Source organism: Squalius cephalus (assembly GCF_949319135.1).
Source record: "Squalius cephalus genome assembly, chromosome: 1".
NCBI lineage: Eukaryota > Metazoa > Chordata > Actinopteri > Cypriniformes > Leuciscidae > Squalius > Squalius cephalus.
Window position 1 is genome coordinate 39,496,229 of NC_137122.1, and position 19,163 is coordinate 39,515,391.

General features: G+C 37.8%; 1 protein-coding gene across 14 annotated transcripts in view; it reads right to left on the reverse strand.

Annotated features, from left to right (window-relative positions):
* kcnc3a (potassium voltage-gated channel, Shaw-related subfamily, member 3a) overlaps positions 1-19,163 on the reverse strand; it is a 67,900-nt gene that overhangs the window by 20,867 nt on the left and 27,870 nt on the right. For 10 of the 14 annotated variants that reach the window (XR_013819659.1, XR_013819660.1, XM_079856983.1 and 7 more), the window contains exon 3: positions 3,751-4,735. Coding sequence is in view for 12 of the 14 variants with exons in the window: in XM_079856983.1 (XP_079713109.1) it covers positions 3,751-4,735 (985 nt within the window). In the remaining 2 variants the exon portion in view is untranslated. The remainder of the gene's footprint in view (positions 1-3,750; positions 4,736-19,163) is intronic. The other 4 variants (XM_079856985.1, XM_079856990.1, XM_079856986.1 and 1 more) reach the window with 1 other exon arrangement.

Genomic DNA, 19,163 nt, shown 5'->3' on the forward strand with positions numbered 1-19,163 from the left:
AATGAGGCCTATGATCAATCTGTTTAAAAAAGAAATACAAAACCTTTCCTAATTGAAAGAAAACAAGTTGACAAAAAGATTGAATCCAATATTTGGTGATACTATAGCACAACGAGTAATTTTTAAAAGATAAGCAATTTTTAAAAGGCCATTTTTGACCAGGAACACCACAAGTGTGATTTTGTTCTATTTTGTACAAAATAAAAGCATTTCAAAACAGACTTCCTGGTTAAACATTAAAGCACACTAGTGTGGTAAATTGTACAGAATATACTTACTTTTTCAATATTGCCAAAATTACACATGATGAATAATGCTTTTTTGGTCAAAAATGTATTATGCAAAAGCTCAAATAAATAAGTCCTACAGTTAAAAAGTAATACAAAACCTGGCCTAATTGAAAGAAAACAAATAGACAAAAAGATTGAATCCAATATTTGGTGATAATATAGCATAACAAGTGATTTACAAGCAATTTTTAAAAGGCCGGTCATTTTTGACCGGGAACACAAAAGGTGTTATTCCTGCTACAGACTGCGATATCAGCAATCCCATAAGATCATTACAAATCATACTGTACAACACGGATCTAATAAACTTGGGTACGGCATGTATGTAGACTGTACGATGATGACACCTATTGAATCGTAGGCTACGACGCAAGTTAGTATAGAAGAGTAAAATGTCATCAGCATGCGCAAGTGGTAAACAAATCGAGCAAGTTGAATCTGACTTTGGCAATTGTGGTGAAGCGAAAGAGGAGAATATGCACAGTCATGGCTAGGGAAAAGAGGCCAAATTTGAGCAATTTTGGCATGCTAATTTTGCAAATGGAGCTCGAGGCAAGTAGTTTTAAGTTTTAACACCAGGTCGCGTTGATCAATGCGCCATTTCATGTTTCATTTTTATTGGCTAGTCAGTAGACGTAGGTCGAAGCAGCAAACACACTGTGAGATGATCATGCTAAATTTCTGACACTGAGCATTTTACAGGGGTTTCAACACAACAAAAGGGTTAAATATCCACATGAATTTAGAAATCTAGTACAATGTTCAAGCTGCTCTTTTCCATACAATGGAAGTAAATGGCAGGCTTTTAAGTGAATAATGAGTCAATTTCTGCCTGTTCTTCAAATAAACCTATTGTATTGCTTAGACCAATTTTATTATTTTTATGGTGCATTTGCACTTTTTGAAGCTTGACATCCCTTGGTTCCTATATTTACCTTCACTGTATAGAAGTGAGAAGCTCAGACATTTTTCACAACATCACCTTTAGCTTTCCACTGAAGAAATAAAGGTATTCGTATTTGGATTGACATATGGGTAAAAAATGATGAGAGATTTTTAATTTTGGGTGAACCTTTTAAAAATCTCAAGCATAGAAATCAAGCTACAGAATCAGAGCATCTCTCACACATTCACCAAAAAAATAAACACACTCATACATGGGGACGGGGGACAAACAAATGACGAATTATAAGTTTTATCATTTTAGTTTTACACTACTTAATAAAACTTCACTAACAGTACACATGATGGATATGATACCAGTATTGTAGGTGTCAAGAGCGTGTGGGATTTGAAGCTACAGGAGGGCACATGTGCTAAAGCGTTTCTTCACAGCAAGTGTCTCAGGATGATTATGCTCCCTTTTATTTCCTCGGGAAATTCCAGCTGAGAGAACACCATGAAAAAGCAAAACAAAGAGGAGGAGCTAAGAACTACAGCTCGCATCCACTTAAGAGGCTGCTTGTCCTAAATAATTTAACTTTTTTTTGAAAAACGTCCAAGTTATCCTATTTATAAAGATGCAATGTTAAATCTATTAATTAAACATCTGACAAAATCGGTTTTGAAATCAGTTGAAAATCACCAGAGGTAAGCAGAGTCCTGTTGATTTGAAACCTTCTGCCTGCATTATAGATCAAAAATCGCATATGCTAATCTGAGGGGTCGTGACTAATCTGCCTCATGTTAATATTAGCATGGGGTGTGTATATTTGAGTTATGCACAGTAATGACAGACGGAGCTCTCTCGGCTGCATGAACTCACTGGCTCAACCTGACTGGCACCTTCACATGCAAACACACACACACACGTATAGCGAAAAAATATTTTCTTAAACAGTATTTTGATCTTGTTTTACAGTGAAATCCTAACAACAAGAACAACTACTTGAGTAGCAAAATTTTTAAGAATTGCTTGAGCAATATACTCTTCTACTGATAAGGTTCTTTAATATCAGGTCTTCCAATAAATTGCACCATTTGGTGGGTCATAAATAATAATAATTACTATCAATTGATATTATTTTTCTTGGTTATGTGGACATTAAGGGAACATTCCATTTTATAATTTTGCAAACATTATCGGAACATTACTTTTGAATGTTCTCTGAACATTCTGAAACAAGTAGTAACGTTTTTTTCGTTTTTTTTTTTTTACGTTAAACAAGCTAAAACATTTCAGAAAAAAAATACCATGAATGATATATAAATTATGTTTTTGCTAACGTTTTAAGAACATTATTAAGGTCCAGATTTGAACGAACATTGTATTAATGCAACTGGAAGAACGTTTGTCCATAACTTCGAGAGAACCTTGCCAGAATTTTTGTCAAAATTCTGAGAACCAATGTGTATTGGTATCGTAAAAATAATTTGCCCAGTCTTCAGTGTCACATGATCCTTCAGAAATCATTCTAATATGCTGATTTGCTGCTGAATAAACATTTCTTATTGTCAATGTTGAAAACAGCTGTGCTGCTTAATTTTTTCCCAGGATTCTTTGGTGAATAGAATGTTCAAAAGAACATCATTTATTTGAAATAGAAATCTTTTGTATCAAGTCTTTACTGTCACTTTTGATACATTTAATGCATCCATGCTGAATAAAAGTCTATAGCGTTTTTTTAACAATAGTTTGTGTGTATATACCAGGGTTCACCAATCTCGGTCCTGGAGGGCCGCTGTCCTGCAGAGTTTAGCTCCAACCAGCTCCAACACACCTGTTTGAAAGTTTCTAGTATGCCTAATGAGACCTTGATTAGCTGGTTCAGGTGTGTTTAATTGGGGTTGGAGCTAAACTCTGCAGGACAGCGGCCTTCCAGGACCGAGATTGGTGAACCCTGGTATATACAGTATATTTGGATTTAAAAAATTATATTTTTACTGGAAAACAAGACAAATATAATGATTAGGAAAATTAGTTTGTGTAGTGAGTGCGCAAATAAACTGCACACACAAATAGGACTGTAAACTCCATGTCAATCATCCACCAAAAGCTGATTCAGGATCATATTCCCTTCCCTTCTGATTGGCTGGGATGTTTTCTAGTAGCCTTAGAAACTGATTGGGACGCATGAAACGCATAATCCTGCTATAAATTTGAATAATAACATCCCTGTCCTGTCAAAACTGGCCGTGACAGCCCAGTTTTGCATATTACTACTCTCAAATATTTGGGCGTGTATGTGTGTAGACAGTTACACAAGATTATATAAAAGACCCAGTTTAGGCGATGGCAGTTCATTATAAAGATCTATAAGTGATGAGCACAGGCAGAACTTTCATGATGGGTGAGATGGGGCTAGCTGACATCACACACAAAAATATACTCACTATAGCATATTTTTGTTGGTAATATAGCACTTATTTGGCTTATTGTTGGAAATGTAACCTATTAGTGCAGAGAGACCTCACACACACAGACATGTAAACACATGGCTACACTCACACGCACACACACCTGCTCTGTTAATCTCTATGATTTCCTCCTGTGCAAGAGGACAGTCTCCTGCCATGCTTCCAGAGCCCACCATACCGCCCAGCACATTACCCATGATCCTGTGCGGTGAGGCAGAGGCCATTGCCAGGGCATCTGGCTTACAGTAGTTGGGCGATCCAGGCTGCGGAGCCCGCGGGATGTACTTGTTCTTTTTCTTGGGCAGCTTCTGCTTGGCCATGGCCAGAGAGTAGTACATGCCGAAGTTATTTACAATGACGGGCACAGGCATGGCGATGGTCAGCACGCCTGCCAGGGCGCACAGGGCACCCACTAACATACCAGACCATGTTTCTGGATACATGTCACCATAGCCCAGTGTTGTCATGGTGACCACGGCCCACCAGAAGCCAATGGGGATGTTTTTGAAGCTGGTGTGGGCGCTTGCCGTGGGGTCAGCCGGGTCAGCGCCGATGCGCTCGGCGTAGTAGATCATAGTGGCGAAGATGAGCACTCCGAGAGCGAGGAAGATGATAAGGAGCAAGAATTCATTGGTGCTGGCGCGGAGCGTATGACCCAGCACTCTCAGCCCCACGAAATGCCGAGTAAGCTTGAAGATTCGCAGGATTCGGACGAATCGCACCACGCGCAAAAAGCCCAGCACGTCTTTCGCCGCTTTAGAGGAGAGGCCGCTCAGCGCCACCTCCAGGTAAAAGGGCAGGATGGCTACAAAGTCAATGATGTTCAGCGAGCTCTTGAAGAACTCTGCCTTGTCAGGGCAGAAGATGACACGGGCAAACACCTCGATGGTGAACCAGATGACGCATACGCCCTCCACGTAGGTCAGCCAGTTGTCAGTCACTACCTCATACACAATCTCCTCCCGCGTGACGTTCCCCACTGTCACGTTCTCTGTCTTATTGTAGATGGTGTTGAAGGCCTGGTGTGTCTCCAAGCAAAATGTTGAGATGGAGATGAGGATGAACAGGAGCGAGCCGAACGCCACATACTGAAAACAGAGAGAGGAAGACACAGAGAGAGACAGGAAGACACAAAGAGAGATGAGAAGATGAGCACAATTATATTATACAGAGAAATCAGTGAGATCACTATTGGATCACTATTTAAATTAAGAACTGTTACAGTGTCATTTCTATGGCAAAATTGCAAAAACAATGACAGTCTGATCATCAACATGATGTAGATCAGGGGTCTTCAACAGGGGCTCTGCCAATTATTGTTTTATACCAAACAATTTAACATAGTGAAATTTTGCGGACAAAAAACAAAAAAACGCTCATTGTCTATAGTCAACAGTGTAGCGATGTGTGAAGCACGTTTGTCAATGTGGGGAATCCGCAAACTCTGCATGACTAACTCGAACCCATTGCGAAATCTTTCACCCTCATGCGAGTGGATTCCTATTAAACTGACTTGAATTTCACCTGCATAACAACAGTAAATGTGGCCGCAGCTTTTTAAAATATTATTTTGTCGTCCAGCTTCAGAGTCTGAAAGCCCTTCCCCTGTCGCCACGTAAGGAAATCTGGAAACAAACTTTGTTTGTTCAGTTAAAAAGTGCATCATCACAGAATTTTAAGTGCACTGTTTCTTGTTGGTATTTATAACACACTATTCACACTATTTTTGGTATACTACAAAATGGCTACCATGGAATAGTGCACAAGCACGAAAATTGGGACGCACCTTAAATTTTGTGGAAAATGAACCAAGCAAAACCTAAACTTAAGAAGCTGAGTTCCACTAAACGTTTCATTGTTCCTCACAGATTAAAATATACCATGTAAAATTTAAATGAAATAATAATAGTTCTTTTAATGGCTTTGCAACTTAAGTATCATAAAGTATGTGAATGGATTAATATGAAACAACACGCATTATTATAGGCCAGACTTAAAATGCAACACTCAATTGAAACAATATTTAACAGAGGGTCCCTGCTTGGTCTTTCTATACAACAAAGTGTCCTTGGACTGAAAAAGGTTGAAGACACCTTTTCTAGATAGATTTTATAAATCAAAATAGCATGCTGGGATTCTCTTTCTGTGCTCAAAACCGTAAGCTGTTGGCAGCAGGTACAAAATAACATTGAAATCAAGCATATACATGACAGAATAAGCGTTTTAACATCCAGGGGCTGCTGTGATGCAGTTTGGACCACTGCAGAGGTCGTTCTCAATCACAAAGAGATGTACCACAGATAGAGGGCGCCAAATACTACAACAAAACAGCAAAAGTGCTCTGCGAATAGTGAGACTGGTGTTAATGCAGCAGTCTCATTGACACGCTGCACTGAGGAAACACCACAGAGAAGGAAGATGGGGGTAAAGCAGACTTTGTGAAATGAGTGTGAAGACGAGGAGAACAGATGATGGAGGCAGTAAATGAGAGAAGAGATGGGTATGTATACAAAGTTCTGTAATGGAGGGGAAAAAGAGAGAGAGAAAAAATTATATATAGAAATAAAAAGAAATCTGAGCGCATAAGGAAATGGAAGTGGGATATAAGGGGAAGTGAGGGGCCAGTGAATTATTGCGGTGTGCGTGGTCACCATTCTGAAAAAAGAGATGTCATGTTGTCTCTCCTGTAGATAGATGTGCATTGATTAGCTGGTGCACATCTCTTGTTAAAGCCCACAGGCTCTTCTCCTATCACCTGCAATCAATATAATCTGTTTATCTCAGTCCACCTCAGTGCCAGAATCCATACCGTGATTTTTTTATGTAGCCCGTGCCATTTATTTGGAAGTGTAGATGTGTGTGTGTGTGTGTGTGTGTGTGAAACGCTGCTGCTGCTGCCATTACCCCTCTGCAGTGCTCGCATTATTCTCCCCTCTCCCCGCTCCTCATTTCTCCCCCTCCTCTCTGTCAGTCCACACTTGCCCCTCCTCCCTTTACTGGGGTAAACCATTCCTTTTGCAGAGGAATATCTCTCCACCTCCTTTTCTGCCTCCAGTCTTCTGGCTCCTCTGCACTGACAGTCCTCCTACCATCTTTTCAATTTTTCTGTCTCTGTGGCTTTCCTGCCCAGATGTCCCACACATTTCACAATGGCATGGCAGACATTTACAGTGCAAAAATAATTTTCATACTAGTCAAGTGTTTTAGCTGATTTTTCCAGTAAAAATATCTCAACTAAATATATTTACCTGATATTAATTTTCAGAGAATATATTGTGAATAAAGTTTATTTATCTTACACCATTGCCAAATAGTTTTTTAAAGAATGAATATCCCAAATTTTTGATGAAACAATAAAAGAAAAAGAAAAACTTGCCAATGGGGTAAGAAAAATGAATATAATATTCATTCTCTGAAAGGAAGATTAAGTATCTTTATCATCATTATTTTGTTTCTTAAGGGTTGCAATGAAACTGAAGTATGGACAGATATTATCTTCCGTATTGTGACGTACATCCGAGTGAAACAAATTATGAAAAATAAAAACAAAAACAAATGTAGGATGGGGACTTGGTTCTATCAGATGTTGACTGGATTTTGAGATGTAGACATTGCACTCAAAAATAAATTAAATATTACATTTTGATTAATCATTATGAGGTAAAAATAAATTATACAGTTGCAGTCTAAATTATTAACCCCTAATTATTAAGCTCTCACAAAAGCTAGATAGAACAAACTGTTTTATTACATAAAAAATTATATGGCTACTACAAATTCCATAACACTAAAAGTTCCTAGAGACACAGCTGGCAGCCTTATTCATAAGTTTAAAATTTGTTGTACCAGAAAACTTTTAAGGTGGTGAAGAAAAAGCACAATATCATTAAAGGGAATAAAATGTTTGATCAGAGCAACTGAGAAACTCAATTCTCAGAGCAACTCAATTTTCTTCCAAAGAATTGCAAGTAGGAAAAAACTTTTCAATGCATAATATAAGAAGAACACTATGATATCTTGCAGAATCCCACTCTTGACCAAGAAGAACATAAAAGGCAGACTTGAATATGCTCAAATGAATTTGACCTGTGGAGTTCTGGAAGAATGATTTATGGAGTGAACTTTTTGGACCCATGGATCTGTGGTGTGTCTGGTGCAAAAAAGGCAAAGCTTATGAGCAGAAGAACACCATCTCCATGGTCAAACACGGAGGTGCTCCAGTATTGTTATGGGGGTGCTTTGCTGTTGCAAGAAGTAGAAATCTTGACTGTATGAAGGACATCATGAATTCTTTGAAGTACCAAGCTATTTTGGCAAAGATGGTGATGGACTTAATGGACTTTCCTGCAAAACAGCCATCCCAAAGTATACATCCAAATCTACTGAAGCTTGGTTCAGGGGTCAGTCGTAGAATGTTCTTGAGTGGCCCGTAAATTCTTCAGATTTAAATCTCATTCAAAATATTTTGTGGAAATTGAAGAAAGCAGTGGCAACATAAAAAACAAAGATTATCAGTGATCTGTAAGCTTTTTCAAGCAAGGAATGGGCAAAGATTGCAGTAGAGAGGCGACAGAAGCTTCTAAGCACTTATAGGCAGCGTTTATTAGATGTTATATAAAGAATAAAAAAAGATTCTGCACAAAATTTGACTTTTGGGGGTTGAATAGTTTTGCACATGAATAGTGAATAGTTTCGCACACTTTTTTTTTCTTCCATTTTTCATCATCTTAACATTCTCAGAATCACTCAAATGTGCATTAATAAACTTCCTATAATATTTTACTGTTCCCTTTGTTGAATTGTAAAATAAAATTTGGTTCTCGGCAGCAAATGTCTTGCAGGTCATGGGGGTTTAATAATTTGGATTGCAACTAAGTAAAAAATGAAGCATATACATTGATAATAAGATCTATAACATGCATTTAAAAAATCGATAGGGTGAATTTAAATTTCATGCTAGAGCTGCATGATTAAGTGTAAAGATTGTGATCTCGATTCAAAGACCCACAAGATCTTATTCTTAAAAGACTATATATTAGCCTTTTTCATTGCTGCTGATTCATCCAGTAATGAAACAAGTAAGGTGTGTTTGACTTGAAGCGGCGCAGACTGATCGGTGTATGACATCAAATGATATGCCGTCTGCTCTCTAATCACTCTCGCTGTACTTTGATGTCATACAACAACCGGTCTGTGCAGAGCTGCTTCAAGTCGAACACAACTGTCAAGTAATTATGAGTGAGTCATTGAATCATTCATTCAAACCGATTTTTAATCATTTATTCCAAATAATTATTAATTAAGCAATTAACATTTTGTCAGAAGAACCCCTAGTAGATTACATGTTATTTAGTTTAGTTGTCTGTTCAGAATCGTGGGAGAATTGTGATCTCTATTTGAAACAAAATTGTGATTCTCACTTTATCCAGAATCGTGCAGCTCTATTTCATGCTGACTTAAGTAAATTAATCTAATAAGTAAATTTATTGAAGTAAATTTATTATTTTAAAGATGTTTGTACTAGAAAATTAGACAAAAAATACTGATCATGAAAATGATTTTTGCAGTCTAGGTGCACATATGCACCGCTTTCAATTCCTTTCAGTACCCATTAAAAACAATAACAAATGGAGAAAACAGATACAAACAAAAACACAGTTACTTAACCATTTGAATTAAGACACCTAAAAAATGTTTTAAGGACATCTCTCAAATAGCTGCAGTCAGGTCAATCCTCCCATGACGAACGAGAAGCAGTCAAATGAAGGACTGTGGTATCCTGTGAGAATTAACTAATTCCCCAACCCGATTAGCATGAACTAATTTAACGAGCCTATCTTGTCGTGCCCTCAAAATCCTGATGAGGGACCCGTTTGTGTGTCAAGCAGACACTCCACCACCACGCACAATGTCACCAGCACTCCACACGTTCTGCTCTAGATACAAGCAGGCTCCAATCTCTCAACCCTCTGATCACAAATCAGTTTTCTTTAATATTCTGGAAAGGAAAGTGTTTGTATATAAATTGCACCAGCGCAGAGTGCATCATACCATGGACAAGAACATCAATGATTTAAGCTAACTCGTCTGAATGCCATCAATTTCTGACACAAAAGCATATATACATATATATATATATATATATATATATATATATATATATATATATATTATTTCATACATCTCTGTTTTGCCTACACCTGACAACAGTGTCTGAAAGTCAACACTCATTTGCAAAAAGTTCAACTTTTTTCTCAACTTTGTCGTCATGTCGCTCGACTCACATCACCAAAGAGCAAGTCACTCAAGTGACTAGAAATGTGGCAACTCTCTTTGAAAATGAATATCTTTCAGTTCGCTTCCACACTGCAGAGCTCTGTATGAGTGAGTGAACACCTCCTAGATTCTTGAAGGTCACAAAACCTCAGCAGAATTCATATTTTCTTGTATCACTGCAGTCTGGCTCTACAGTTGTGGAATGAAGTCTAAGAGCATCACTGTTTAAAGATTTAGAGGATGAATAAGGACTCGAGCAGGAGAGACTCTCCTGGAATGAAGTAACTCTTCACCATAATGCCTTAATGCCACTCCTGGGAGTGTAGACACGCTCCTAATGGCTGTTTGCTGCCCACATATCTGCTCTTGTTCCTGTATTCCATTACAAGATCCACCGCCAATATGAACATGTTTGTAACCATCATGACCAGCTTTTTCTGTAAGAAAGGTTGCATGAAATATGACCCTGACTCGATACTGTCAAACTTTCTAAGAACACGCTGAAACATACCATGCAAAAAGTTCATGGGATGAACGACTTACACAAACTTGAATGTCTGTGCATGCATCTGAATGTTGGGTCCTAAAACCAACCTCATAAAAATGAATGGTGTATAAGACACCAATATCTGAACCGTAGGAGAATGAGAATGGATTTTACACATTGGAATGAGTGTACAGTATAACCATCCCCTAAGCGCACCAATAAAGATGATCATCAGATAAGTTTAACATAGAATTTCATACTGTTTTGGGTCTTTATATTTGAGTGTGGGTATAAAGGTTTATGAAGAGAAGGGAACAGGCTCAGGCTAGAGTTCTGCTAAGACTTTAGCCTACTAGTCAGACAATGAATATAAGCATGAAGCTGCCACCATGAACCCTAAGCTAAGCTCATAACTTTAACGCATTTTTACATCTAAATCTCACCCACCAAGAAAAAAGAGAGAGAATGAGGCCAAAAACTAGATTTTTGTATATTATTATTTTTCATAGTGACATTATTTTCAGGACAAATAAGCACACTGAAATGATGGTTGAAATTTATTTAATGAATTAATCTTTATAGACAAAAAAAAAAAAGAATATTTTCATATTTTGTCATGTGACTGCCATTAAAATGAGACACTGTATATTGCATCAGAGTAATGAAAATTGCAAGAGAAAACTTAAAAGCTCAAATGTCAATAAAAACTGTCACAATACAGTTTTCCTACTTTCTTTATGCAATATGTAATACATAGCATAAGATCATCCAGTATATGATTCCAAATTATTTCAAGAACTAATTGCATATTTATGAGAAATCTTTTCTCTTTACAGTGGAGTGCATTCACAAGACCAAGTCCACACTCCATTTAGGATTATCACAATCATCATCTTTCCACAGAAAATTGCAGAAACTGTTTCAGAAAGCTCAGGAGAACCTTCACTATTACTTGGCTTGAGAACGGTCGAGTAAGTAAGTAAAGCGAGCTATTCCAAGAGGAGCATTTAAGTGTTGCTTTTCCCAGAGACACTGTGTCAGCTCTGTGGGACACGCCTGCTAGATTTCTGCAGGAATTGCCTGCAGAGCAAATACTAAAAAACATGCTCTAGCAAATCAGAAGGCCTGATGAGATCAAAAACCAATGCATCATGTCTTACAAAACAACAATATTTTGTTGTATCGTGCAGAACACTGCATAGAACACAGAACTGCACATTCCTTGAAGCACAAAAGGTCAAAGCTTTGGTCTTAGATCTCTCTGAACATTGTTCTCAGATCAGCAGTGTGTGTGTGTGTGTGCTGCATTGTGTTACACCGTGTCTACACCGGACGCGACTGTTAAAGCGCTCACTGCAAAGCATTTGTCCTTTGTGTCAGTGCGTCATAAACAGAACGAGGCATCAGTTTACTGTCTGAGATTTGTCGCTCACATTGCGCCGCATCCAGTGTAGACAGAATCACTGTTTATAATAAGTTGTATTTTTTTTAGCTGCGTCGCTCGCGTCCGGTGTAGACAAGATGTCCTTGTGACAGCTCGCACTTACATATAAAATTCCTTCACAAATCTAAAATATATATATATTAAAAACCTACACTAGTTAAATAATATACATGTTGATTCTGACTTGGGACAGCACACTTTCATTGTCAGCCACACTGAGATTATTGCATACCCTCTACGTTGCTGTACCATCACACACATCAAAAGTCTGATACCACGAGTGAAACAAGTCAAATTAATATGGGCAATGTCACAAAGTTGTGTATTTGATTAGTGAGCAGCACATTACAGCTGCCAGTCATGTTTTATGGGCCATTTACATGTTCTTGTGTATAAAAAACTTTTAAAGTCGGCATGACATGAAAGTTGCGATAGTCTTTTCTAGTGATATATATATCAGAGTGAATGGCTTCTTGAACAAGAGAAATGTAGGACAGAATTTGATTTTTTCCATCAGGAATTGATTGGATCGTTGTGGTTTGCTATTGCTGTGATCTCATGCGAGTAAGAGGGGGCATGAAATATATATATATTTTTTTTTTAAAACCCAGTCTCAAAATGAGTTGAACCTCTTTTAACTTGACGCAGCGTTTAAAAGTAAGAGATTAAAAGATCCTACGTGAGGCGCGGTCATAGGCGTCTGTAATAAAGCGAGGGATGTGCTTGATGTTAAAGGGGTACTTCACAGCTGGCACTTTGTTGCCTATAGAGTAGAAAGACGTAAAAACGCTATTATTGTCTTCCCTTTTGCCAAATAGGCAGGCAAACTTCAACACCCATAATGCACTGGGCATGTTGCCGTCCAAGGCCACTCCAACCAGTCTGCTCTGTATACAGTGTATCCACAAGTAGGCAGTGGCTAAAGGCTGCAAAGAACTGTAAATATGGAGAGAACGTTGCAATGGAAAATCAGTAAAACCTTATAAGTCGACATTTCAAACTGGATGGCCACAAATACAGTGCTTTAGGCCAAACGCAGAGGAAAAAACTGAAAGAAACTGCCGTTTTGTCAGTTCCACTCAAGCCCCAGAAGCAAAAACTGGTTGCGTACTGGTAAGAAAGCTGTTGCCACAGTGTTACATTTTTACCATAATGCTGTTTAAAGACAAGTGGTGCTCGCTGCAGAGCCAAATGACATCCAGCTCCCCCTCTCTGGATGTAACGGTTTGATCTCGACCTAGTCCAGCTCCACCTCTGTGGACCTAATGGGTGGGGTTATGTTTACCGATAGGGTTAGGGTGCGGTTGAACTGTCTAGGTGTGTTCGACATCGGCTGCGGCTGGATGCACCCGATCGGCGAGAGTAGCCGCGTGCAGGCGGGGAGGAGCTGCAAACGGAGACGTGAAGTCGGACACTTTCTGGTTCCCGTGGTGACCTCTCACGTGGTGTTTGCATACTTTACCACAGCTGAAGTGAAATAAATGCAATATTTGCCTAATAATGCACAGATGTTTCAGAGACATTTTCATTCAATACTTTATGTACTGCTTCATACACCGTCTGTTTGAACAAGAATAAAGTTCAACATAAGCTACTTTCAATGAAGTGGAGTCTACGTTTTTTTAATCAGTTTTAATTTGATAAACATGACACAATATAACATCGCAACTACATGAAAAGAGTGTTTACTGTTATAAAAAACTGATTTGTGAGCTTTAGAGGAACTAAAGGTGGTCGAATAAACACGAAACACACGTGATCGTTGTCATGCGGTGAATCCGGCCAATCGTGGAACAGCTGTGTCGTCATCAGCCCTCGTGCAGCCGCTCTTGAGAAGCTGTGCTGGCTGAGTTCTCCGGCTACTCTCAAATCGCTCTCGCGGTACTTTGATGGCACACGTCACAGTCACGTGGCGTCGGCGCTGCATCAAGACGGACAAAATTTCTAACCGGCATGCACTGCTTCAAGTCAGCCGCCGATCGGTCTGCGCAGAGCTGCATGAAGTCGAACAAGCCTTCTATCTCCACACATTACATCCAGTGAGGGGGAGCTAGATGTCAAGCTCCACCCATTGACTGCAGTGAGCAGCCTCTCTTTAAAGAGTAGACATAGTACGATACAATTTTTAGTGATACACCTACACTTACAATAACCCTATAAATAACCACAATAACAATAACCACAAAATAAGTTTTGTTAATAACCCTCTATCGATCCGACTGTCCGTGGGCAGGGATACAAATTTTTTTTGGTTTGAACGACATGAGGGTGAGTAATTAATGTCAATTTTTTTTCATTTTAGGTTGAACTAACCCTTTAAGTGAACATAAATTGTTGGGACTGGGAAAAAATCTGATGTGCATCAATATATTGGATCAGTGCATTAGGTCTTAAAGTGACAACAACCTAATGACCTGAAAATCACTCACTGTTCCTGTCTGAAAGGCTTTTGTAGCTTTAAAAAGGATACAGTGAATACTATGCATTTTTACTTTTGATTACTTAATTCAATTTCTGTAGTATTTTACCTGAATGCTACTGTTAGACAGCATTTCATTAAATGTTCATTGTTTAATAGTTCTTAAATAGCTGACATTTTCTCTCTTAAAACTTTCTGGAAAATACAAATTAAGCCCTTTTTCCATGGGGAGTTTTTCTTCACCTGATTTATGAATGTACATACTGTATTATTTATTTGGTCGCTTGATGGTTACGTTGACTGACAGCTGTGTCCCCCTCACTTTTAAAATGTCTGCTACTTCCCTGGCTATGGACGTCACTATCATTTCTATTTACTTTAGCCACAGTCACTATGGTTAATGTGGTTACCAGTAATATTCGCGGCTATCGCGTGAATTATCTGTTCATACCAAATGGGTTGAATAATATATATTAGCTGTTAACTAGGACAGCTTGAGAATCACAACTGTTACACTAACACAATCATTTTTCTTTGTTTTAAACTTTTCTAAATACCAAAACTTTCATTTTTTTTTTAATTTTTTAATTTATTTTTTTACAAATGTACATTTTAAATCCCAGATTTTTTTATGTGTTCTCAGACTTTTGGACAACACTGTATATCAACCACAAACACTGCAGAACAGCATTTACCATCTTGCCTTAGCCAGTTACTGCACAGTACCGGACCACTGCTAAGGAACTACAGAGAGGGTGAGTAACCACTGAAATGAATAGGAATTGTCCATGGTATGCAAAGCTAAAACCACAGCTGAATATTTTTTCTATCATTAATAAATCATCTACAGTTGGTGTTTATGAATATACATAGGCTCTGGGCTAAAAATAGAAGTCTAGATTTGTCTGGAGTATTGGAAACAGAAGGCAGAGTCTCTAGTAAAAGGAGCAATCTGGCCGTAGGCGCGCAAGTTTAAAGAGCAGATGACTGGAGAGGAGATGGGAAGTGGATACAATAGAGGAGGCAGATGTCGTAGTTTAAAGAACCAGAACTCTTTGCCATCTATCACATCCCTCCACTACTCCACTACATCTACAAAATGTTCTGATCTTTTCTAATCTATCAAGAGAAAATCCCTCCTTTATATTCCAGCCATTTCTGTATCCTCATCCTCTTCACCCTCCTTCTTCATGTCTCTGATTTCTCCTCTATCCACAGCTTTCATTTGACATGAAGCGACCTAATTTTTATTAGCACTGTACAGTACACCATAAATATTACAGACCACACTTACGCACATCATAGTTTGCCGGACTCCCACTTTCCCTTAATCTTGCCGTCATATTCTCATAGTTCTATTTATCTCTCTTCTCTGTCCATCCCTCTGTTCCTGTCTTCTTTCATCATGAATAATGAATACAAGTGTAAATAGGTCATGTCTGACAAAACCTCATAGACAAAAGACCACTCAGCATAATTTTCACAAATGGTGTTTTCTTTTTTTTTTTTTTCAAGCATGATTTTTTACTTGAATGTTTTTTTTTTTTTATTATTATTATTATTTTTTTACCCGGTCCCTAAAGCAGAGTAAAAAATATAAATTACATTTTCAAAACCATTATAATCTCAACAAAGAGTGGAATAAATAAACCATTCTACTGTTTCTCAGTTGTGGCATCAATTGTATCATGACCAACAAATTTGTAACCCAATAAAGTTTTCTTTAGAAGTTAGTGTAGAATCCTCAATCACCCAGAAAACAACACTGTCAATGAATAACAGCTTGAGATGAAATGTAACACAAATAAAGACAAATTAAGGCTGGAGGACAATAAAAAAAAAAAAAAAAGTATTTATCATTTCCAGTCACACTGTCAGTGTTAAATTAACGTGTGAAAGTAGTGATTCATTATGTCTATGGATACATAAAATGATATAGGCCTTAAGTCTTTCCCACCACCACAAAATTAAAATACAAAAGTTAACAATAATATTCAAGTCCAGAAGGCCAAAACTGCCAATAGTTGAAGAAACACCCAATTGCTGTACATGTGTTTTGCCTCCAAATATGGTACAGTATATAAGACAAAAAATACTAGAATCTGAGATGGTAATGTGACTCTAGAAGAAATGGAGAAAAATACAAAGAAAGGTGCAAAGTGTGTTTGTCAGTGAAAGATTTAAGAGAATTAACAAAAAGTGGAAAAGAGAAGTGCAAGCATGATGGAAGAGTCGAGAGAAGTACAGTAGGATTAAGGGAAGGAGAAACAGCATATCCGACAGAAGATTACAACAGACTATTAGCATCAATTAACTGGGATGTATAAAGCCCTACAGACGGGTCTATACTAATCAGAGCCTGGTGATGCATGCTTGACCTAACTATGCCACAGAGATGGTGATACTGAGACATGAAAAGAAAAAGAAAGAATGTGAGGGAAAGAAACTAGCAAAAGCAGGACAGGAAGAGAGTACATCAGAATTCATCAGGAATAGATCAGATCATAAGAATGTTAATTCAGAAAGGAGAATGCGCAGAAAAACCCTGCCAACATAAAAAGCAGCATTCAGATCTCGAATATACAACACTATTGAGTCAGCTCACCTGCTCTTTCTCTACACTGTGTGCAAAGGAATGATCTAGCAGCCAGAAAAATAATGCCATTGTAAAATTTTCAGGCACCATTGCTATTTTAGGTTTAATGCATGGATGCAAGTCCCATTGTGTATTTTTCAGAAATAAGCAATTCTGTACAATGATTACTTAAAGGAAAACTCCTTAAAGTTTTACCATGGAAGAAATGATTTTGAAAAATGTATAAAATTAGGTACATTCACATGAAGACTCCAGTCATGAGAGTAGCCTAATAAAACATGTTTTATTTTACACAGAAATTCACATTCCAAAACTATTTTCCATATACTGTGATGTACCTTCCTACCTCACACAATAAACAAGGGAAGGTATTTACAAGAGAACAGAGAGACACAGTAAAAACACTCTTAACTCTTACTGAATTACATTTAACTCACTAGAGCTCTGTAGGAAACGTTCAACTGTATAGATTTTTAAATGAATGCGACACCTCATATGGATATGAAATATAAGACTAAGGATAGGCTTTATGCATTAAACTGTAGCATTCAAAATGATTAATATACTATATTAATTAATATACTAGAACATTTAATACAAACAAAAGCAGATATGTTACATTTAAAGAAATCATTTACTTGAATTTTCTTAAAGAGCTTAATTTAGGCTTTTTCAATCGGTAAATTGGCTTTTATCTCAAACATCTTTTTGGCTTAATCTGTTTTTTCCTGCACACCATACAGAAAATAGCATGTAAGTGTGAATATAATCACAGTGTGTAATGGTGTGAAGAACTCTCAGGTCACACAGCAGTTGTCTGTTTCTGCAGTGACTGGGAAGTGAGTGCGTGTACATGTTGCTGCAAGCCACAAATTCTGCATTCACTGCAGAGATATAAGAGTATGAGAGAGAGAGAGAGAGAGAGAGAGAGAGAGAGAGAGAGAGAGAGAGAGAGAGAGAGAGAGAGATGGAGTGGAACTAGATACTGGGGATGCAGAGGGTGTTTACGGGGTTCATTTAAAAAGCGCCCTCTTTATGTCAGAGGTGGAAGCGCAGGTCTCCGAAAACTGAGGCCCTGCTGTTCTCCCATACAGCGCTCATGTTTCTGCCCGTTGTTGCTCCCTGCACCCCAGGTCTGTTCTATTCATATCCAGCAGCGCTGTGTGTGTGTGTGTGAGAGAGAGAGAGAGAGGGAAAGAAAGAAAGAGAGAAATCCTGCGCTAACCTAATCTGTTATATGCCAGAGCACTGCAGCATTTGCCTGATGCAACTGCACATACGGACAAGGATGACAAGAAAAATAAAAAAAGCATACACGCAGGTGAAGACATATTAGGAATCATTACGGAGCACAGAACACAGTGAGAGAACACAGACAAACAGTCACCTCTGTCACGCAGGGTCATGACCGCCAACATCACAACACTGTGCCGCTGGCAGATACAACAACGCCAACGGTTGTGCCACATTCCCATAACAAGACGGGAAAAAACTTAGTCCTCAAAACGTAACAGGTAAAAGTGTATATATTTCCCCATATGAAATGATATCGGTACCTCAAAATGAAATTTAATGCATTAAATTGTTTATATTAGCATAAAAATGTATGGAAATCAAAACATGTCAACATTTGTAAAATAGTTTTATGGACTTGGTGTCTATTTATATTTGTCTATTTATATTCTTATTCCAACATACCCTTCACTGAGTAAACATTACAGCATATATTTGGACTGAGATTGCTGTCTCAGAAAATCTAAAGAAAATGAAAATGTCAAGCAAAAGTATTTAATAATCTAAGAATCTAATCTAAACACAATTATAAGAAAAAAAGTATAAAGTATATAAAGCAGAAAGTATAATTAAAATGCATAACCGGTAGTCTAATCTGGTGAGGCTTAAAATTTTAGAAGATTTTAAAAAACATGTCATTTAAAAATATGATTTTAATGCATTAAATTATAGCATTTGCAATTTGAAATTCGTCACACCCCATAACAGAATTCAGAACTATGTACTGTATCAAATCACCTCTAAATAAACTTGTTTCAGGTTAAATGGACTTAATGTCTATTTATGTTACGGTCTTTAATGTGACAGGAAAAGGCACTTACTTTTAGAAATTCATTCTTCACCTACAAACACTGACCTTTCAAAAATCTGTTCCCACTATTCACTCCATTCAGTAAAAAGAGGCCAACGACACAAAAACCCCATTATTGCATTCCATCTTTACTAGAGAGGACTCGTGATCATACCTAAACATATGGAAAAAAACTAAAACAGTACAACTG